A 23,483-nucleotide genomic window follows, 5' to 3' on the forward strand; every position below is an offset into this window, starting at 1 on the left:
AGCCATTTTGACTGGTATGAGGTGGTATCTCATTTTGGTTTTGATTATATTTCCCTGATACCAAGTGATGTCCATTGACAGATGAATGAATAAAGAAGATGTGGTATATATATGCAATAGAATACTACTCAGCCATCAGAAAGGATGACTACTTACCATTTACATCGATATGGATGGAACTGGAGGGTATTTTGCTGAGTGAAATATAAGTCAATCAGAAAAAGAATTATCATATGGTTTCACTCATGTGGAATATGAGAAACAGCATAGAGGATCATAGGAGAAGGGAGGGAAAGCTTAATGGGAAGTCATCAGAGGGAGAAGAACCACGAGAGACTCTTAATTATAGGAAACAAACTGAGAATTGCTGGAGGGGAGGTGGAAGGGGTGGGGTCATTGAGTGATGGGCATTGAGGAGGGCATGTGATATGATGAGCACTGGGTGTTATATGTAACTGATGAATTATTGAACTCTACATCTGAAACTAATGATATACTGTGTGTTGGCTATTGAATTTAGTTCCTTTTTTTTTTTTTTTCTTATTTATGAGAGACACACAGAAAGAGAGAGAGAGAGAGAGAGAGAGAGAGGCAGAGACACAAGCAGGCTCCATGCAGGGAGCTTGACGTGGGACTTGATCCCGGGTCTCCAGGATCAGGCCCTGGGCTGAAGGCGGCGCTAGACCACTGAGCAACCCGGGCTGCCCTGGCTATTGAACTTAAATTAAAAAAAGAAAAAGGAAATTAGCAATTCTAAGGGATAGTAACATCTTGAGCATCTTAGTAAAATTAAGTAACTTTTTAAAAAAAATGTGTGCTGAATTTTTGAATTCTAAGTTATATCAAACAGCCTGGGCCAAGTCATTCAAATACTCTTGAAGGCATACAGGAGTAAAGAGAAAAGGTTTCTTTACTACTCCTCTCTCAAACTCTTCCCCGGTGGTAGCCAAAGTCAGCAGGTGATAGACTTCTCCAGTGTTCTTTCATTCATAGACATACCTGTACCTGCATCTTTATATAAAGTTATTTATACATGTCATCATCAGAATGTGTTTGTGACTTGTCTTTTTCACTTATTATGGCTTAGGGTCTGTTAAAATGACTTAGTTTTATTATTTTAAAAAATTTTAATTCTAATTTTTTTGTTGTTGTTTTGGGCTATTTTATTTCACTGAGCCTCTGGTTTTACATCTCTATAAGATAGGAAGAACCAATAATCCTAGTTGTAGGTGTTCGATAAAATGGTGAATGTGAAACTGCTTTATACATGACATAGTGTTAACAGAGGACAAAGTAGGTGCCACCAGCATGGAAGAAGAAATGGAGGGAAAAAGCCTAACTCTTGGATGTGGCCTCCACCCTGTAGCCTTTTATTTTAGTCATTGTTTAAAGCTAGTGTACATAGATATCTTTGTGGAAATATGAAAATATTTTTGTAGGTTAGATTCCTAGAAGTAAAATTGCTGGATCAAAGGGTCTGTGTATTTTAAATTCTGTTAGGATCTGTCAAACTTTTTTCCAATTGGCGGCATCACCATTTTATACTTAAATTATATATTCATTTTTTTTTTCAGCAAGTGTTTCTTGAGCATCTGTTGCATGGGTTGTATGATCAGTACTGCTCTAGGTGTTGCAGACACAATGGCAAATAAAATTAAGTTCTTATTGTTGTTAAGTATACATTGTATTTGGGAGAGAGAGACTAAAAAAATGTAGTCAAGAAACTATATAATATTATGATTGGTGGTAATGAGTCCTGTGAAGAAAAATGCACCAAGAAGTGGGGTAGAAAATGATAAGGGACAGAGTATCTTAGGGAGATCAGAGGCTCTTAAGCAAGAGTTGATATGTGAGCTGAGAACTGAAAGGATATTCTCTCAGTATTCTATTAGTTCAATTAGCTAATTCTGTAAGGTTTTCATATATCTGTTTACGTGAGTGGCTATTGCTGGCATATTAGAAAGCAGATTTTATTTTTTATATGTTAGTCTTCTGCCTAGCCATTAAAAAGATTACTCCTTTTGATCAATTTTCCCAGTTATGCTCTGTTTGTGGAATGAATTGAGTGGTGTTCTTTCCATTTTTGTGCCCATTAGCAGTTTAAATAACACAGGAATGATCTATTCCTTGAGTGATCTCTCCTCATACTCAGGGTGAAGGCAGTCTTTTCCAGTGGATTGGATTTTGGCCATGGCCATGGAGTACCCCCTCTCCCTCCACTCCGGGGGACACATGTGCCACTAGGTGAGATAAACCCTCTCCCTGGAGGTCCTTGAGGAGGCAGAAATCTATGGTCAAGGCTCCAGCTCCCTACAGAAGGGAGTCTTCTCTGCATCTGGTTGGCTCCCGTTCTCAGAATCACCATCAGGCTCTTGCAGTGGTTTCACTCTGCCTATGTGATTGCTGTAGAGAAAGGACCGAAAGGACAGCAAGGGAGTCAGGATTGTGAATTTGGGTGGCCATCTTCTCAGAACCATTCACTTGCTGTTTTGTATTGTTTGACTTGTGAAGTTCAGTTTTAGGTTCTTCTGGGACTTGGAGTGAGAGAGAGGCCTAGAGGTGGTGGGTGGGGGGAATGTGTGTGCTCAGGGCTCATGCTCTATCTTGATCACAGCTTAAAGTAACTTCTTAAGTAACTAACTTCTTAAGTAAACTTCTTGATCACAGTTTAAAGTAACTTCTTCTTAACAATAAAATAACTTCTTGTTCTTAACAAAAAACTTACAAGTGATTAATTTTCAAAATATAATTGGCAAGGACTCACTGGTAATTGTATATTAAGATAACATTAACTGGCATCGTAGTTGTCTTTTTTGAGAGAGCAGGAGAAGATGTTCCTGATATTTTGGGAATTGTATGTGGTGTACATTGTGCATCTGAAAGTAACCTGGTATAAATTTATAAAGTAACCTGCTAACTTATATGTAATATATTATGTGTAATAGTAAAATCTGTAGAATATGTGATTACATTTGTAAATGTCTATTTTCAGAAGATATCTGCATCGTACCTATGCTTTGTTGTGTTTTTTTTTTTTTTTTTTTTGCTTTGTTGTGTTCTATAGAAGAACTAGAAATCAGTCTCTCTTTGAATTAAATTTCTTTCAGAATTTTGACAAAACTTCTGGAGGTGTCGGATGATCCACAAGTCTTAGCTGTTGCTGCTCATGATGTTGGAGAATATGTGCGGCATTATCCACGAGGCAAACGGTAAGGGAAAAGTAATTTAGCAGAGGAACTAATGGAGTAGGTGAAATCAAGATGCCCATAATATGGGGACTCATGATAAACCTAATTAAAAATGGGTGGTATAAAAGTATCAGTACAACTATAATACTACTTGTGTAGTGACCAGGAGAGATCACATTAGAAATTTCACATTCAGGGTTTTATTTTGGTTTGTATGATTTTAATTCAATAGCGATTTTGTGAGCACTGGTTATTTTTCAACTACTACTAGTAGTTACAGAGATGATGAGACATTTGTTATTATTTAAAGATTTACTAATTTATCTGAGAGGGAGAGAGTGCACACTATATGCACGGAGGGGATGGGGCAGAGAGAAAGAGAGAGAGACAATCTCAAGCAGACTCCCTGTTGAGCAGTAAGCCTGCCATGGAGTTCAATCTCATGACTCTGAGATTATGACCTGAGCTGAAATCAAGAGTCAGATGCTTAATCCCCTGAGCTCAGGTGCCTGAAATGAGACATCATTATTCAACTTCTTAGATTCACAATATTGAAGGAAATATAATACCTGTAAAGAAAAGTTACAGAAAAAAAAAAAAAGAAAGAAAAGTTACAGTTAGATGTATAGGAATAGAATTGTATATTTCAGAGTATTGAAAAGAGGAATTCCATGTGGGAGGAGACATATAAGACTTTACAGAGGTAGTGATACTGGCCACATAATTTAAAATCATCTAGGTATATTAACAATGAAAAGGTAGGCTTTTTTGGGAAAAATAAGAAATTAAGGTACCAGTATTATATCAAGGGAGAAAATATCAAGGGAGAAAACATTAAATGTTTGTATAAAAGGGCTGGTTTCTATTATTTGGAAAAGCAGAAATGCAATGTGCCTTGGTTGAATTATTCCTATTTCACTTGCTAGTTGATTTCCTAATCTATAAAATTGGGGTGATAGTCATATTCCTTTCTTATAAGACTGATGCACAGATTAAATGAATTAACCCAATATAGTGATTAGAGTAGTGCCAGGAGGTACACAGTAAGTACTCAATAAGTATTAGTTACTTTTATTATTATTTTTATTGAAGATTTTATTTATTTGAGAGAACGAGAGAGAGAGAGCCTGAGTGGGGAGGGGAAGGGAGAACGAGGCTTCCTACTGAGCAGGAAGACGTAGAGCTCAATCCCAGGCATGACCTGAGTCAAAGGCAGACACTTTACTGACTGAGCTACCCAGCCATCCCTAGGTACTTTTATTATTACTAATGTTTGTATTTTATATTAATCAAAGTTATCTATGAGGAAGACATATAATAGTATTTATCTTATTTATCTTATTTATCATAAAACAGTATTAGGTAAGCCCAGAACATCTTAGAATGTGAGCAAAAATTGGCAGAGCCACAGATATAATTGCATACTTTAACATTTCACAATTACTTTATAAGTTCCTCTTTCTCTTTATAGTTTATAAATATTTAAACATTATAAAGCACCATGTCAGTGACTGAATGGAGGTATAGCTTTTCAAGCAGAGAAATTACCTTTTCTTTCCAAGTGTCTGTGGAATATATTATTTTTGATCTTCACTTTGTTTTTTCTAGATCTGATTTATAGTCACTCACACTGCTTTGTATTGGTGGATCTTGGTAAACTCCACTTGGAATATCACATGGGTCACATACTGAGTTGTCAGGATCTGCTATACGGAGAAGTAGGCTTGAAGTGGGCAAGGGGCAGCCTACCTTTGGTCTCAGAGATAAGAAGAGGTTGTCATTCACGTCCCTTTGGAGTGAAAAGGAGTTTCTCTTGTACTTTTTCTGGGTGAGAATAATGAGCATGAACATCTGTGAACTCCATATGATGGTAATTGTGCAAAATGCAGCATAGTAGCCTCTAGTTTTGGAGCGCTGGGCTTGCCCAAAGCTCTTCTGGAGGGTAAATGAGAGAACATTAGGCAAGTGGCATATGGGAAATTACTCAGGATATTGGTACCTACTTCAGGAAAAGTAGAAAATTATTTAGTGTAGCTACTGAATCACTCAGTGTTTGAACTGCAGGATGTTTTCATTCTGACCCAGCAAACTCTTGTTTACTGGTCTAGCATAGAACTTCATTTTGGGTACACTCCAGAAGCAGATGGCATAGATACAGCAGGTGCATAAGTCTCTGTGTTAAAGCTCCCTATTGCAGTTTTTACTTCTCTCAGCTCCAGGATTTCTGTTTGGTTCTATTTATTTGTTTCTTTATTGCCATTTTGTTCATGTGTTGTTTTTCTAATTTTGTTCAGTTGTCTCTCTGTGTTCTCTTTCATCTCATTAAGTTTCTCTAAGATGATTGTTTTTTTGATCCTTTGTTAGGTAAACTTTAGGTATACATTTTTATGGGACTGGTTACTGGAGCTTTAGTTAGTTTCCTTTGGTAGTGTTATATTTATCTGATTCTTTGGGGTCTGTTTAGCTTTGCATCAATGTCTACATTTGAAGGAACAAATACTTCTTTTAGTCTTTACCATTTTCAATAGATAATGACCTCCTCTCTGTTGCCTGGGCTAATGGATGCATTACTTTTGGAATCACATTCATGCTGGGTTGGAGTGGGTTGTACATGGTTGTGAGTCTGCAGTGGTGTCCATGGTTGACAGGTTTATTATTGGGGTATTAGGTAGGCATGTTTTCACTCTGGTCTTCATATGGCTGGGACTGCCTCTAGTACCTTGTTCAGTAGGGTAGTGCTGGGACAAGGGTCCACTTCAGGCTCCCACAGTTGTGTCCTTAGTCAGCTGTTCCCTTCTCAGGTATATGGATGGGTATAGCTCCTGCCAAGTTCCAGTGGGGACTGCTGCCTGGTCACTGCTGAGTCCTACATGGGCAGCATAGGTGCTGGGCCTTGGCTGAGAAGGGCTGGAACCAAGCTCTTGGGCATTTTTAGTATCCTGGCCATGACTGAAGTCTGCATATCTGGCTTTGGAGGCATGAATGGATATTTTTACCACCTGGTCCCTGGGCAGGTCGGACTGCTCCCTGACTTTGGCTGGAGGAACTGGAGCCAAGGATAGGATTGTTTCAGGATCTCCTGAGGCACAGATGAGAGTGTCCCCTACTAGGTCCCTATGTTGGCAGGACTGCTTGTGACTGCAGCTTGGTGGGAATAGAACCGAGTAGAGGACCCTTTCAGGATCTCTAGGGTGCACATGAAGAGTGTCTCTCACTGGTTTTCTGGGTCAGCAGTACTGCTCTTGGACTGGCTGGGAAGGGATGGAGCTGGATATAGGGCCCTTTTTAGGATCTCTGGGAGCATTGTCAGAGGGTTTCCTGCTAGGTCCCTGAAGTTGGCTGGCCTGCTGGCAGGCCTTCTGTGATGGGACTAGAGCCATGTATAGAACGCTTCAGAATCTATAAGGGTGCAGCCAGAAATCTCCTGCTGGGTCTCTGTGCCAGCAAGAATGGGGACTGGCCAGAATGGACTAGAGACCAGTTATAGGGTGCTTTCAGAATCTACAGTTTGACAGAGTTTGTCAGGTTTAACTCCTGGGTAAGGGAAGGACTTCCAGACCTCAGCAGAGAAGGGCTAGAGCCTGTCTAAGGACTATTTCAGAATCCACACAACTGAGACCAAAGTCTCTGTGTCTGTTAGCTGATGGATGGGTAGTATGATTCCTCCAAGGTCCCTTGGCATATTTTGTTAGTGGTAGAACTGAAACCAACAGGATTGTAGCAGAGTTTTCGGTTATAGAGCTGTTTCTGGGTCTGTAGCCAGGACCATAGTCAGTGAATCAGCTTACCTGAGTGTAAGCCTACCTTCTCAAAGTGTCTCAGTTGGAGAATGCACCAGGGTTTCACAGTCCCCTACCTGGATCCCAAAGATCCTATGAAGGCACTTTTCCATGAATGGATGCCCAATTATTGCTGTTGAAGAGGGGCGATATGTGTGAAGGATGTCTTATTCAGCCATCTTGCAGATGTCACTCCCATAGCCCATCTCTGCAAATTTTATGGTAGTGCTTTTACCCTTCTTGTCAACTGACCCTTCTAGATCAAAGGTCTGTATGCATTTAGTCAATGACTGTAAAATAGGTGAAATTATAGGTTCTGATTTTGTAGCAGTTGAAGTGTAACAACTTTAGCACCTGTAAAGAGAAAAATAGAACCACAGGAGAGGGAGAATATTAATGATCTTTGTTTTTCAGTGAATTATCCCTGTAGCTTTCCTCATGAAGGAAAACAGATCTTTCAGCTGTTGCACACTTTAATTGCTGGATCTGTCATCTACCTCCAGAGAGTGTTGCCACAATTTGGTGGTCATTCCCTTTAAACTCTTGAGACATCTGTTGGAAACAGAAGGGATAATAGCTTTTGCATCTCCCAAGCAAAATACCTCTCAGTAGTTCTTTATGTCTTCCCTACCCTCCATCCTGAAGCCTCCTTTATCCATTCCTTGGGGCAGACATGTATCACCTATCTGGTACCATAGACAAATATGTCAGTCTTTTCTAGAACCAGGACTAGACTCTGGTATCTGACTTGAACCGAGACCCCTAAGGTTCATCCATCTGGGAGACCACACTGAGGACACCATCAACTTGTCTGCCCTCCCCTTATTCCTCCCTCCTAGCTGATGAAGATCTCATTTGGGTGGCCCAATAGTTGTAAACACTTTCTTTCCAGGGGCCATGAGTGTCCTTGGTATTGTACTTCCTGTATGAAGGCCAAGCATGAACTTGCTTCCCTCCTCAAAACCCTAGTAACTTACACCTTAGGAGTGGTCATAAGAAGCCTTCAAGTATTTAAGGAAACACTACCAGTAGATCACATAGTCCTCAGCTGAATATGATCACTTCCCCAAAAAGTGATCAGTGATACTACCTTCACCCTGGAAGACATTCAAGTTAGCCTCAACTCACTGGTCAGCATTTGTTATAGATGAAAGAATTGCCCTGGACTTCCCTCTTGGGCCAACGAAGAATCTGCACATTCTTTATATATCCATCTATACCTGGATTCATGCAGAACTTAGGGGAAAACCTTTGAATTTTAAGTAGATCTGATGCTTTATGGCATTTTTTCAGCTGGTTAGATCTAGGACCTTGGGGGACATGGATAATAAAATCATGATGCTTTACCTTGGTGCTATGAATTTGATTGCAGCCTACATCATACAGGTGAATCACAGTGACCAGTGGAGTGGTATATTCATAGGTGAACTTGCCAGAAAGCAAGCTAATACAGAAATGAGGGTTTTATAGGTGGGGAGATATTTCTCTCAGCTTTCTTTGCTTCTTGCACATTGAATGCCCTTTTCAAATAGATGTCTTCCTAGGAGCAAAGGGCAGGATGCTTACTGTCCATTATGAGAGATTCAGGGTTCCTTTGAATGGATGGATCCTTCATACGTATGTAATGGTTTATTTATAGTACTTTTGAAAAAGGTGGCTAAAAAGTAAATCTAGATAAAGTGCCCTCATTCTAAAATCATATAAGTGGTGAAAAGCTTATTTAAGGACTTACCTGTAAGAACCATCATGAACCAGCTAGTGTTTCAAATGTGTCCTACAGATACACTGTTTACACCATATCTACTGCTAATCAGAAGCCTTTTATGCCTTCACATCATCCAATTCAGCCACATCCATTCTTATCTCCCTTCCCAACTGTCTCCCCAATTAAGGATTATCTTGGACACCATACTTTGCCTTCTACACATCACTGGTATCACCCGCTGCATCAGTCCTAAGTGCTAAAACACTTCCTAAAAGTTTTTTTTGTTTGTTTGTTTGTTTTTTTTTTTTTTTTTGCTTGTTCATAAGCGGTGATACTACTGTTTTTTTTTTTTGTTTGTTTGTTTGTTTTTGTTTGTTTTTTGGTCTTTCCAGTGGCTTACATCTTACATGGATCCATGGACCAGTGTATTCATTCTTTTTTTTTTGAAGCCCCTCACCAGTCTATTTCAGAATAACTAAATTTCTGTACAGTCTTTTGCTCCTTATTGTTTGAGATGTATTTTCAGATTATTTTCTCCTTATCACATAGTCCCTTAAAGAGTCTCATTCTTTTGTAATCTGCTTGATAAAAGGTAGCATTTTTTTTTCCTGTGATGTCATTCTCACATCTTCCTATACAGGAGTGTTTCTCAAACTTAATAAATAGTTTGCAGACCCAGAATTTGAAATAAACATTAAAAAAACTAATACTTAAAGATTTTATTTATTTATTCATGAGAGACCGAGAGAGAGAGAGAGAGAAAGAGAGAGAGAGAATGAGAGAGAGACAGACAGACAGAGACATAGGCAGAGGGAGAAGCAGGCTCCATGCAGGGAGCCGGAAGTGGGACTTGATTCTGGGACTCCAGGATCACGCCCTGAGCCGAACAAAGGCTGATGCTCAACCGCTGAGCTACCCAGGTGTCCCAATACTTAAATTTAATTATAGTTTATGGCATTTAATAAATTTACTGATAACTCTTTCATGTTATTGTCAAGAATTACTTTGTTCTTGATCTTTTACCAAGATATCAAGAATAAAATGCTTGAGTAATGCATAAGTCAAGTTCTTTACTCACTTTTTCTTATTTTTTATTGCTATTAAGTTAAAAAAAATGTTAACTCACTACAGTAAATTGGCAGGAATGGCTACAACAGGAATATCTTCTCCATAGGTGCATAGTACATATGCTAATAGCTAATGGGCACCACAGTCATCAGCACAGAATTACACAGTGGTTAAGTGCACAGACTAAACTTGGCTAAGTTCAAATCTCAGCTCTACCACCTTGTAACTGTGCAACCTTGGCATATAGCTTCTCTGTGCCTCAGTTTCCTCCTCTGTAAATGTGAGGATTAAATGAGTTCACATGTAATGCACTTAGGACAGAGTCAACACATAGTAAGTACCATTTAGGTGTTTTTTGATAAACCAGTTAAATGAGTAATTTTGTCCAGTTGTTAGTATCTGTTATCCTGCACAATAGCAATTGCAGTTGCCACTTGAACAACATTGGTTTGAACTGTGTAGTCCCACTTATATGTGGACTTTTTATAATACAGTACTATAAATGTATTTTGTCTTATGATTTCCTTAATAACATTTCCTTTACTTTAGCTTACTTTATTGTCAGAATGGTATATGGTATAACACACATATAGTATAACACACAAAATTTGTGTTGTTTATATTACTGGGTAAGACTTCTGGTCAACAGTAGGCTATTAGTAATTAAGTTTTGGGGGAGTCAGGAGTTATATGTGGATTTTAACTGTGTGTTGATGTTCCTAACCTCCTCCATCCTTGTGTTGTTCAAGGTTTAACTACTCTTCTCCACTGTATGTTTTTGATATCATGTGATGTTAAAAATTACTTAATAAGGAAATTTGGCTTTCTCTAAGAACATAGTGTTCTTTGTGGTGGACTATTTTTCTTTTTACAAGTTTCTTAGTAATGATTTATACTCATCACACAGCAGGAGTGTCGTCAGGATGTTGTCTCCTTTTGAATTTTGTCCCTTTCTCCATTTCAAACAGTAAAATCAGTTGACAAAGTTTCATATCAGAAATGTTATACACGACCGATGAATAATTGGACACTACATCTGAAACTAATGATGTATACTCTATGTCAGCTAATTGAATTTAAATTAAAAAAAAGGAATATTTTGGAGCTTACCCGTGAATATATTGCTGGTCCATTGATAAATATTTGAGTGGTCATAGCATAATTCTCATCTGTCATTCTCTTTTATCACACTCAGATTTGTTTTGGCATGCAGATTTATATATGATATTAAAAATGGAGTCCTGTTCACTCTTATTTTACATACTTGTTATTTTCATGACTCCTTTTATAGTTTAAAGAAACCCTTTTGATTCAGTAGCTTGTTTTTGTAAATTCAGACTGAGAGCATAACATAACAGTAACTTACCCCAAACTGTGTATTTAATAATTGTCCTCAATAAATGCAAATAACATGAAAGTAAGCTATCTGAATGAATTTACCCTGTCAACTATACTTGGCAGTTAGTTCTTGTAAAGGACCCACAGCCTTTAAGATTGTGATATGATTTCCAAGAAACAAATACCACTCATTAATCTTATTTTTCAAATGAGTATGATGGAATGTGAATAAAATTGTTCCATTGTTTAGTCTTTGGAAAACACAAGACCACCTGTGGCCCTGACAGACGCTGCAGTCACACTTTGATGACTAGTGCCTGAGAGTTGTCCCAAGGAGAGAGTGCCCCCTTTGTATGCATAACTCATTGGCACAGATGGTGTAATGAACATTGTTCCATGCAACAGAACATTGCAACAGCAGCATCAGAGCCACATCAAACCCTTAGAGGCTTGAGCTAGCCTCTAAGTGTGCTGGACTATAACTCTCAAAAAGAGGAACTATATCTGACCAGGCATATTGTTTACCACAGTAGGACATTATAAATGTTGAGTGAGAGAGCAATCAAAAGAATTTCTGCTTATTTTAAAATGAACATTTTTATATGAAGTAAAGATCTCTATTTTCCTTTGTACAAAGTCTAGCATAGCATACAAAAGTAAAAATTAGTACTTGTTTTGATAGTGGCATTAAGTTTTTATCAAACCCAGTTAATTTATTTTTTCTAAATTAGAGTCATCAGGAAATGTAACATCCTTACTATAGAAAACTTGAAAAATATGGAAAGAATAATAAAAAAAACAAGACTAGTTTTGAGCTAAAAGTAATAGCTTATTTTTTTCAGTTTTTTTTCCCCTCTATACATACACTTTTTTCCTTCCAAAATGTTGATCATATAATATCTCCTGTTTTATCTCTTGATTTTTTTGTGGGAATTTCCCATCTACAAATTTTTAAAAATATACATTAATGCTATCTGTAGATAAATGATAAAAGTATTCCAGTGTGCTCAAATCTTACTAGTGGCTATTTGATATGCTTCCAATTTTTCATTATTAAAAAAACAGAGTGAATGTCTTTGCAAACATTTATTTTCTTTTTTTCTGGTCCCTCAAATACATTCCATGAGAGAAAGTATATAAGTAATTCTGAGATTTGAAAAACATTATTAAATAGAGAATTATTCAGGCTCTAAGCAGCACTAGGTGAAAATAGCATCTTTACCACCCTCTCAGCAGCAATGAGTGTTATCAATTTCTCTTAAACTCTCACAGGGGAAACTGGTATCTGGTGCTTTTAATCTGTACTTTGATTATTTACATGACTTACTAGGAATTTAACTGCTACATTTAAGAAAGAAATCTTTATTATTATTATTTATTTATTTATTTTTATTTTTAAAATAAATTTATTTTTTATTGGTGTTCGATTTGCCAACATACAGAACAACACCCAGTGCTCATCCCGTCAAGTGCCCCCCTCAGTGCCCATCACCCATTCACCCCCAGCCCCCGCCCTCCTCCCTTCCACCACCCCTAGTTCATTTCCCAGAGTTAGGAGTCTTTATGTTCAAGACAGAAATCTTTAAAGTTTGTTGTTTACATTTCTGTTCTGTTCATAATATTTTCATCATGTCAGTTTCAGTTACCATATAGTGAAATTCATTTATTCACTAGGCATTAATGTTTTGTTATCTGCTATGTGCTGGGCATCATTCTGAGCATGGCCTTACGGAGCTTACTTTCAGTGAAATCCTTTGTGGTTTCTTTTCTTTTCTTTTCTTTTCTTTTTTTTTTATATCCTTTGTGGTTTCTTCAACTACTTTTATGCTTTTCCATTTAGAAGTCTGGTAAATATTCTCCTAAATTATTTTTGTTTTTAAAAACGTTAATCACCTTCTTTGAGGGGAACAATAGAATAAGACAAAATAGTGATTTCTGTGCTATTAAACTTACAGACTCTCAGGGTATATATAGTGTTTCATAGAAAAGTATCTACTTGCCTGTAAATGGAATCATACATGCAACTTAACCATTTTTAGCAGTATATTGTAGAATCATAATATGTTACATTATGTTATTGTGTATATAATTTCATTAGCCATGAATAGAATGCTAAACAGTAGAATCCTTATCAGGATATTTTATGTAACCGTAGTATATATTGTAGAACTACATTAAGACAGGAAAAAGACCTTTAGAACAAACAAAAATAGTGCTGTGCTTTTTAGGATATTTAAAGTTTACTCTAAAATTACATTTCCCTTATTTCACCAGCTGCTACATTTCTTAAGAGTTCCTGCCAGTACTGAGCTTGTTAATCATGTTTTATAATATTGCAGCTCTTTACAGCCTAACATGCTCTTGACTCAACTTGTTTTGGAATACAGCCAGCAAGTTTTTCCCTATTAAACAATAGCTTATGAACAAAGTACTCGGGTCTAATTCTAAATTAAATCATCCACATATTCTGTCTTTTTAATGATGCCTTATGTTAATGATATCTTGTTTTAATAAACTAACTGGAAAGATGATTTTCTCACCATTTTTTCAAGCATCAGTGATTTTGGACATCTGTATAATCTGAAAGTAATTGGTGTTTCAGTTAAATTTAAAAGACAGGAAATGTTCATTTTATTGCAGTGAGCTTCAATGGAGTGGAGATTGTCCATCACTCTGTGAGATCTGTTGGAGTCTCTTGAGTTTGAAAATGAAGGCTTAATGAATAAATACTTATTCATTCAATTATTAAAAGCAAAACTCTTCAAAATTTACTTGCTTATAATATGAGAAGGTAGTAAAGGGGACAAGGATTTAAAATGTCAAAAACACCACATTATAGAGGAATAGGCAGCACATTTGTTGTGAGGATTACATGAGGTGAAAAATATGAAGTGTTTAGTATTGTGTTCGGCATGTATAAAAATGCTATTGTTGTTTTGTTGTTATATAAGTGGTATGTGATCTCTTTTTTAAAATCCATCATATTTTACACACACTATGGCAGTTTTCTGAGATTATATTAATTCATACACAGTTAATCCTTATTTTTCATGGATTCTATATTTGTGAATTTGCATGTTAGAATTTACGTATAATGCCCAAATTAATACTCAGGTATTTGAGATCATTTGTGGACACATTCAGGGCAGAGGAAAGTTTGAGTTGCCGGGCATACAACTAAAGTCAAACAAGGTGAGGCTCTGCCTTCTTGTCTTAGCTCTTGTACTATAAACCGGTGCCCTTTTTGAGATTTGTTTAGTGCCATGTTTTTGCATTTTTGTGCCTTTTCTTGGTCACTTCCCTGTGTACAATTGCCCCTGAGCACAGTGCTGAAGCGCTCTCTAGTGTTCCCGAACACAAGAAGGCTGTGATTTACCTTATGAAGGAAATCCACGTGTTAAATAAGCCTCATTCCGGCATGAGTTATAGTGTTTTTGGCTGTGAGTCCATTGTTGATGAATCAACAACAGACATTGAATTGTCTTTAAACAAAAACATGTAAAACAAGTCTGTTATCGACTGGTTGATGAGAATGTCATGACTAGAGGCTTGGAGGAACAGAATCCTATATTTCCCTTAGAAGTCTCAGTATTCACTAAATCAGCATTTATGGTAACTTTATAGAACACAACAACCATAAATAGAATCAGTTGTACTTTCCAAGTGTTGTAGGTATCCAGATGGGGACCAATAATTCCTTTCCTACTTGCTTGAGTTCCAGACTATTGATAAACTTGACAAAGGAGATATAGCAGATTGAGGCCAAAATAGAATCTTCCCTGAGAAAGTCATTAAGAGACAGATAGCCTTCCTATTACTGAACCCATTAGCTCCAGGTGGCACTGAACCGGTGTGGAAGAGAAAAGAGAATGTGGATGTGTGTGTGTGTCCTCGATTCCTGCTTCCAAACTCACCAGGCACAGAAGTCCCCTCTGAGAGGAGTAGGCAAGGGCAGGGGAGACAGGAGCATTATCTGAACTAGCAGATGTAAGAAGTCAGCCCTGCCACCCCCCTCAAAGTAGCTCATACATACTAACACCAGATTGGTTGGTTGAAGAAGACATTGTGGTGAAATAAGAATGTCTTTAGATTTGTTCCTCAGAACTCCTTTAAAATTTATTCAGGATTGATAATCTTTTTGTGCCTTTGGATGAAAACCTAGTGGGTTGTGTTACTTTTCCCCTCATGCTTAGATAACAGCCCTACTGTCATTTTAAGTCAAAAGAAGGGTTTGGTTGAAGACCTTTGGTAGCCCTTCATGCTACTTATCAAAAGTAGGCCTTCCCTCTTTTCTCTCTGATGCTCTCAACAGGTGCAGGCCCACAGTCCTTTCTCTTCCTGGCTGTTTCCCTAGCTTACCTACTGTTGCCTCACTCTTCCTGAGGCTGGTGAATGGAGAAGGGGGAGGCCACAGGGAGAAGCAGGGATTTTCTTACTTGCTATTATTGTTGGCTGCTTTATGCTCTCCCACCGTGGTGAATGTCTAAAGCTGATCATTTCTCTAGGGAGCACTTTTTGGGGTTCATTGAAGGTACCTTTTCTGGGCCATTCATTGCAGCTCCCCTAGGCTAGATTGAGCCATTGTTGTGTTTCATCTGACTCATGGAGCCACTCAAACATCTTTGCACCTGTGGCTTCTGAGAATGTCAGCTGATCCTGACGCAGCTCCTCCTACTTTGCTGCTTACTGGTTACCGTGACCTCTCAGGGTTGAGTCATTGTCAGGCACCAGACTAGAAAATGTGTGCTTGTCTCTTGTGTGAGGTTTCCTTGGCATGGGGTTGGAAGCCATTACCACCTGTTTCTTTTCTGCAGGGCAGAGGCCTACCATGTGATCCATCATGTTCCACAGATTACATACAAATCATCCTTCCCCTCCCTGGGTCCTTTAATATTTGAAATAGAATTCCCCAAGGGGATTAAAAATTGTTAGAGTTCTTTATAAAATCTGTATTTGATACTCTCTCATGGATTCACTTTAGTGTCTGATATCTGTTGATTTGGCATCTCAATTGATACTGAGACAGGAGTTCTGTATTATCATCCTGTATGTACATATATACCTATGAATTTCAGCAGTTCCAAAAAATTAATGTATTACAAAAATGTTAGGTAAACTGATGTCTAGTTAAATCATCAGCTTAAGCAGATCAGTATTTTCTAGTGTGGCAATGGATAATTCTAAGCACATATGAGAATAAGGTACCTTAGACCATGGGACTTTATTTTTCCTGAATGTTATTCCTGATTTGTATGTTTTTCTCTTAAATTTCTATTCTTTATCATTAATCCTGACTGCCATCCTAGACTACTTATAACTTTTGAAAGAGTTAATATTGGAAAGTGCAGAGATGAACAACTGGCCAATAGTAAGTGTTGTATAAGTGTTGTATAGATATTTGCTATTATAATTATTTAGAATTCTAGTAATAGTATGCTATAGCAATTGAGGGAGGGTTATTGTCAGGCAATTTTGCTATAATAAAGGCCTATCTTTTTTGATGGCTTACTCGTCCTTTAATGATGTCATTTTGACAAAAATTAACTAGATAATATTGTTATTAGTGTAGTACATATTAATAAAATTTGGTAATATATTTAATAGATATTTGATGAGAACTTTCTGTCTTGAGCCCTGGGAACATAGGGTAAGCAATGCCATGCATAGTTTGGCCTTCATGGATCTTCTTATTTAATGAAGGAGACATTTGATATTTTAGAAAGTTATTCAGGTGTAAAATTGCAACTCAGATGAGTACTTCTGATATATCCTCTCCATTTCTCTTCTTTGCACTCCTACCTTGTAAGAAGTGATCACTTTTCTCTCTATAGCATTCTAGCTCTTCTTTCTTTACATCTCAGGTTGAATTCATAAGTGTTCAGGATAGTTTGAAAGAGCGAACTAGGTAAGTTTGGGGGTCCCCTAATCTTCCACCATCTTGCATCTTCCTCACACAACTCAGATGAGTACAATGAAGGAAAGATAACACAGTGCCATGAAAAGGGCATATTTGGGGATCAATATGGGTAGAGAGAAGACTTCTCTGAGGAAGTGACAATTGAGGCAAGATCTGAAAGATGAACAGAAGTTACCTTCCCTATAAAGTGAGATGTTATATAAAGTAGGACAGCTTCTGGGAGAGAAAACCGCATGTACCAAGAGTCTGTGGCTGAAGGACCTGAGAGAAGGCTAGGGGAGTCCGAGTGCAGAGAGCACAGGTATGTGGCTGTGCTCTGTGGGGGCACTTGGATGAGAACTCTAAGTCAGACTGTGAAAGACCCAGTTAGCCACTATTTTAAGCAGGGAAAATGATAATTCAGATTTTTCTAAAGATCACTTTACAGTGAGGAGAATAAGTTGAAGGGGGGCAGCCCCTGTGTCCTCATAACCACCATCACCATCATCGATGTCATTATCATTATAGTAGCAGAAAGGGGCTTACCATATTGCAGGGACCTGGGCTTCACAGCAATGCCATAAGGGAGGTGTCCTTGTTCCCCTCATTTGCCAGGAAGGAATTTACTAGATTAAATGACTTGATATAACATATCTGATAATGAATAGAACTGGTGTTAGATAAAGTAATGTTTTAGAGCACAGTACTTGGTACATAACAAACACTCAATTGATGTTTGGTTAAAATTACATTTTTTCCCTTGATTCAATACTTTTTTTTAAAAAAGATGCTTTAAAGTATAAAAGGATATAGAGGTAAAAACTTCTCTTTCACCCTTGACCCCCATCTACCCATCCTCGAGACTGCGATCGCCAGAGGCCCTGCTGCATTATTGCTGACTGTGTAGCGGTGGCGGTGTTGCCCACTAGACAGTACAGCCTGGAGACTCCACACTGTTGTGCTGGCATTAAGAGGCTACACCGCTCTAGCTGCAGCCGCACCCTTACAACAGAATGGAGAACCTCTTTCTGTTCATGAAACAAATCACCATTTTTGCTTCACTTTTGCATCTGTAGCAGCTGGATTTTTCAGGGTGTTAGGAGATGCAGTGATAGAAAGCCAGTGTCAGTTTCAATCACCTTAGTGCTCTTGACAGTAGGAATTTTCTCCCCTGTTTCACTGGCCAGGAGGTCATGTGGCCTATTGCGTCATTATAATAAAGGACAGATATCTTTTAAAATCTTTTTCAGGGAATTAATATGGCTTCTCCTGGGTACTTTTTAATTAATCCTGTGTTTCCTGTTAATCTGCATCTGAGCCTCACAGCACGGCAACTGGTGGACTTAATATTGATCTGATATTGTGGCAGACATGAGGTGGTGCTCAATACACAGCTTTTAAGCAAACTAGAAATACTGGTAATAAAGAAGTTTTAGGAGCATCTGGGTGGCTCAGCTGGTTAAGTGGCTCATGAGGGTCATGATTCTAGGGTCCTGGGATCCATGCTTTGGCTCATGAGGGTCGTGATTCCAGGGTCCTGGGATCCAGCCCTACATCAGGCTCCCTGCTCATTGGGTAACCTGTTTCTCCCTCTCCCTTTGCAGCTCCCCCTGCTTGTGCTCTCTCTCCGTCAAATAAATAAATAAAATCTTAAAAAAAAAAAAAAGCTTTTAATACTCAACGTAGAAAACCATACTCTAGAGCACTACAATAGTCTGAGTTATCCGTAGATATTTGCCTGGATTGGGAGATGAGAATAACAGCTGGATTTTCCAGTAAGAATTTAAAAGAGAGCAAACTTGAATATTTTAAATCTGTGATTCATAAAAAATGATATGAAAAAGGCATGTGTCAGTTTACTTACCTGTATTATAACTTTTCTCTTTAAAATCCCTTGGCACTTTGGTATATGGCTCTCAGCTGACTAACAGCATGAGTTAGAAAGGAATGGCAGCATCTTCATAAAATGGCTTCTGTTCCTCAGGGTTATTGAACAGCTTGGCGGGAAGCAGCTGGTAATGAACCACATGCACCATGAGGACCAGCAAGTTCGCTACAATGCTCTTCTGGCTGTGCAGAAGCTCATGGTGCACAACTGGTATGTGTTGACTTTTCCTTCCCTCTTCCACACTGATATGCAAGATCTCACCTACCCCTTCCAAAGGTTCTTATATAAAATGTTCTGATGAATGAGTTTTCTAAATCAGCAATTTTTTTTTTAAATCAGCAATTTTGATTAAATATCTAGAAATGTATTTTAGTAATTGAGAGCAATAACATCATTTTGGAAAGACCAATGGGTTTGATGTTCTCAAAAAATGTATATTCAAAGTACTAATATAAAAAACAATTCCAGAAGTAACTAAAAGGACAGTTGTGGCTTAAGTGAAACAGTCTTTTTTTTGGAGTTGAAAGTAATCCAGTTGGATTACTGATCAGAGACTTTACAATTTTGCATGGTTTCACTTTTCAGCATATGGTTAACCTGAATGGTTTTTATAGCTTTATGTGAAAACACTAGAAGCTGAGATTCAGCTCTCCTATTTCATTCATTATAGCCTTTTGCTTTTGAAATAATGGAAGTCATGTTTTTCTCTTATTTGTTTTTACTTTTCAAATAAAAATTGTTTGCTTTTTTGTATCTGCTTGAAACAAGATAAATTGAAAAGTGACTGTTTAGATATAATGGTGAGCTTTTTGTGTCTGTAATGAAACAAACCAGAATTCCTTTGCCATGGCTGTTTTTCACTGTGAGTTGGGTGGGTATTGAGTGCTTTCAGTGCTCTATTGAACGGTTCACATACCTTTCTATTATCCACCATTTTGAAGGGTGCTTTGGGGTTGGGTTGTTTTGTTAAGGTGCAGTGAACAAATGCATGTTCCTTGTAACTGACAATAAAACTACCAGTACTTCCAAAGGAAAGAATTGATGGTGCCTTGGAAAGCATGCATTTGAAAGATGCAGGCAAATGCAGTATAGGGGACCATCCAGGAGTGCTACTATGGCATCATATATGAAATACTATGATGTTGCCACTTAAGCACTTTTTTCACAAATATATTTATGCATTCTTTCAGAAACCACCTTTTATGTACTTTATATAAATGATGGGCTATAGGTATGATGGAAGTAGGTGCAACTTTACATATGATGAGTAGAGAAGGCCTCTCTGAGTAGGCCAAAACAACTAAGCTGATGCTTTAATGATAAGTAACTAGCTATACAACCCAAGTATTAGAAGTAAGCATTTCAGGTAAAGAGGATGAGAGAGAAAGAGCCATGAAGCTTGTTTTTTTTTAAAAGCAATATCTGAGGACATATTTTGCTTGTCCACAGAGGGGGGTGCTGGTGCTACTGGTACAAGTGAGTAGAGGCCAGGGGTGCTGCTAAACATACTATAATGCATGGACAGCCCCCTACAATGAAGAAGTGTCCTGCCTAATATATCATTCGTGCCAAGCTTGAAAGTCTCTAATTTGAGGGTAGTGTGAGGGCCAACATGGAAGAAGATAGGCAAGGAGAGGTTGTCAGGGGACCAATCATGTAGGGTCTTGTAGGCTACCATTTGACTCTTACTTTTGAGTTGAAAGCTATTCAAAGGTTTTTAAATGAGAGAATTGACAAGATTTGATGCGTATGTTTTAAAAAGATCTCTGAGGCTACTCCCTGGTGAATGGATTATGCAGGGGTAAGCATGAAGGCAAAGGACTATTTTAATAGGTTCTCATTGTGGTCAAGAGTAGAGATGGTTAGTGGCTTGGATTAGAACACTGAAAGTTGAGATAACAAATAGTAGATGACCTTGGATAGATGTCAGAGCTAGTGCTAGCTGCACTTGATGGACTGAAAGCGTTTTTGCTTGTTTTCATATACTCAGTGCCAGAAGAAAGGGATCAAAGCAGAGGGTACTCAGAAATGGTTTTCATCTATTTAGGAGGAGCGAAAAACTTTTCAAGGCTGTCAATAAAAGAATACTCAACTGGATTTCTCTCCTTATTTCACCTTACCATGGGTCACTTTTTCAACAGAAATGAATTATTTAGTAATTTTATATCTCTTGATTTGTTTATGCCTCTTTCTTAAATTAGTTGAAAGAATGTTGGCACTTAGTAGAGTTTGAGGCTATTACAAACAGCAAACTTATATTTACCTTCTGTGAAACAATTTTATTTTCCATTTTTGTTTAAATTAAGATTGCTGAAGTATAGGTCCTGTTTTGTTAATAAAAAATTCTTTTTAATAGTTCTTTCTCATAAAGGAACTATTGTTGGGTTTAGGGTTTTTTTTTTTTTTTAATGTATATTTCTGATGTGGAAGAAAAGAGGGGTATATTTCTTTGCCAGTGGAGAAAATTTTTCGGTTGAGAATTTTTGTTGAAATGATCATGCATTGATGATGATACATTTGCAATTGGAATATTTTCCTTAAATTTAGGAACTTGATTTAGTTTCTTGGTACATTTTTCAATGTATGATTACAAAAGAAAAAGTAAATGTCTTTGTAGCCAGAAACTGTTTTCTTTGCTCTCTGTCACTGACTAGCTGATGAGAGAATATCCCTTTTCCTCCTCTGTCATTATGTGCTAAGGTCTCTTAACTTTGTTTTAATTATGATAAATCTCCTGTGATAGAGAAGCTTAATGTCAGTATTTTCCTACACTTTCTTTTTTAAGCAAAATTTCATATGAAGAAAAATTTTGTTGTGACATGTATTTTGTTGTGACATATACATTTCTGTGTCTCTTTGTGCCAGAGATGAAAATTGTTCTAGTAATAGCAATTTATTTAAATGTCAGATTAAGATGAGATTGAATAGAATGCAATTTGGAAAGTAAATCTTCTGCAAAGCGTATCCCCAAATTGAAAAAGGATTTTGTATATGTATCTTTATGCGGGTATCCAATTTGTCATCATTAAATCATGCTAGCAGAGAGTGCCTTTTTACTTGCCTAAAGCAGATTTTATCCCCCCCTGAAAATACAATTCTGGTATCCTAAAGATGTTTATTGATTGAATCTTACAAAATTCCTCTTGGAATTGTTTATTTTCACACCAAAAACAAATGTGAAAACAGAATTGACTTTGTTTCCTTTTAGCATTTTAAGTAAAATGATTTTTTATAAATGATTTAATACTATAGAGAGAAATAAGTTAGTTGAACATAATTAAAATATAATCATAGATATAAATAGAATAAAAGTCTGCCTGAATGGCAATAGCAGCTATTCATGACATTTTTGCATGTTTACCTGTACTCATTGTTTGCTCTTAGGGCTACATTTTCAGATTTCCAGCACACTCTGGATTTTTTCTTTTCTACCCTTAGTGATTCTTAGATTTTTGTTTGATATTGCATCCTAAAGCTTCTGTTTTTGAGACTAAATCATAATTTTGGATATAGTAAAGTAATACTTTTTACTGCAGGGAATTTTTTTTGTTTTAAATATAAGTTTAAAATTACATTTCAGGTATAAGTGGGATACTTATGAAATTATAGAACTGAGCTGTCTATAGATTTTGATTTTGATTATGTTTGAAGGAGTTAAATATTAATTTTTGATAACATAGAGATGGATTTGAGTTTATGTACAGGGAGTACAGAGTTGTGTATCATGTGAAAATACTTAATTCTTTTTCACAAATTTTATGGTTGATTTCAAAATTATTTCATGAATTGCAGATCCTAAAATAAGCTAGAATTTCTCCCCTTGTAGTTGACATCTGTGTTTACATGGGATAATGGAATAAACCCTCATTGATGTGGGTGGGGAGTGACCGGGGGCTGGAATAGAGTCGCTGGGAGGGGAGGGGATGGTCAGCACACACTGGTGTCTCCTCAGTTCAGGTCTTGAGCATGTCAGTCCCTGTTATAACCCTCTGTTTAAATGATGTGTACCTCTCTGATCTTCCCATACTGCTCTGCGTTCGTGCCATGCCCCTTGTTCTTTGAGCAGCGCTGGATTTTTATATTAATAAATTTGCCAAAATCTATAAGCTGTGACAACGTACGCTAGCGAACTTTTATATATATAACCTCAGTTAATAATTTAACATCATAAAATGTCATCATTTTTCTCCTACAGAATGATTTTAAATGTAATCAGCCTCTAATTCAGAAGCAACAGTATGTGCATATGGACAGCTCAGGACTTCAGGAAAGAAACACTGAATTTTGTAGGTAGAGGATCTTGTGTAGAATTTTCTGTTTATTTCTAGATTATTTTTTAATCTCTTTTTTAAAGCAGAATAATAAGTTATGAGTGTTGTTCTCTCAAGTTATATTATGTGCAGGTAAATAATATGACAGAGAACTCACCAAACCAAATGTGAGTGATACTATTTTGTTTTCTGATATTTATATCTGCTTAGAGTATTGGTTATTCTGTAAGGACATAGTCATAAACACAGTGATTAAAATAGTTATTATGAACTGAATTGAAGGAAAAAACCTTATGTACATTAACCTTTTAGCATTAATAATCATGTTACTGAAATATTTCATGTAATTT

At 37.2% G+C, this 23,483-nt stretch overlaps 1 protein-coding gene across 6 annotated transcripts in view; it reads left to right on the forward strand.

Annotated features, from left to right (window-relative positions):
• The window catches only part of ATP6V1H (ATPase H+ transporting V1 subunit H), a 168,069-nt gene that overhangs the window by 112,247 nt on the left and 32,339 nt on the right, over nucleotides 1-23,483 (forward strand). For 4 of the 6 annotated variants that reach the window (XM_077876932.1, XM_077876933.1, XM_077876934.1 and 1 more), the window contains 2 exons: nucleotides 3,108-3,209; nucleotides 18,959-19,072. In XM_077876932.1, the coding sequence (XP_077733058.1) occupies nucleotides 3,108-3,209; nucleotides 18,959-19,072 (216 nt within the window). Of the gene's footprint in view, nucleotides 1-3,107; nucleotides 3,210-18,958; nucleotides 19,073-23,057; nucleotides 23,149-23,483 lie in introns of all 6 variants that reach the window. The other 2 variants (XR_013367417.1, XM_077876935.1) reach the window with 2 other exon arrangements.

Source organism: Canis aureus, chromosome 28, assembly GCF_053574225.1.
Source record: "Canis aureus isolate CA01 chromosome 28, VMU_Caureus_v.1.0, whole genome shotgun sequence".
NCBI classification, from domain to species: domain Eukaryota; kingdom Metazoa; phylum Chordata; class Mammalia; order Carnivora; family Canidae; genus Canis; species Canis aureus.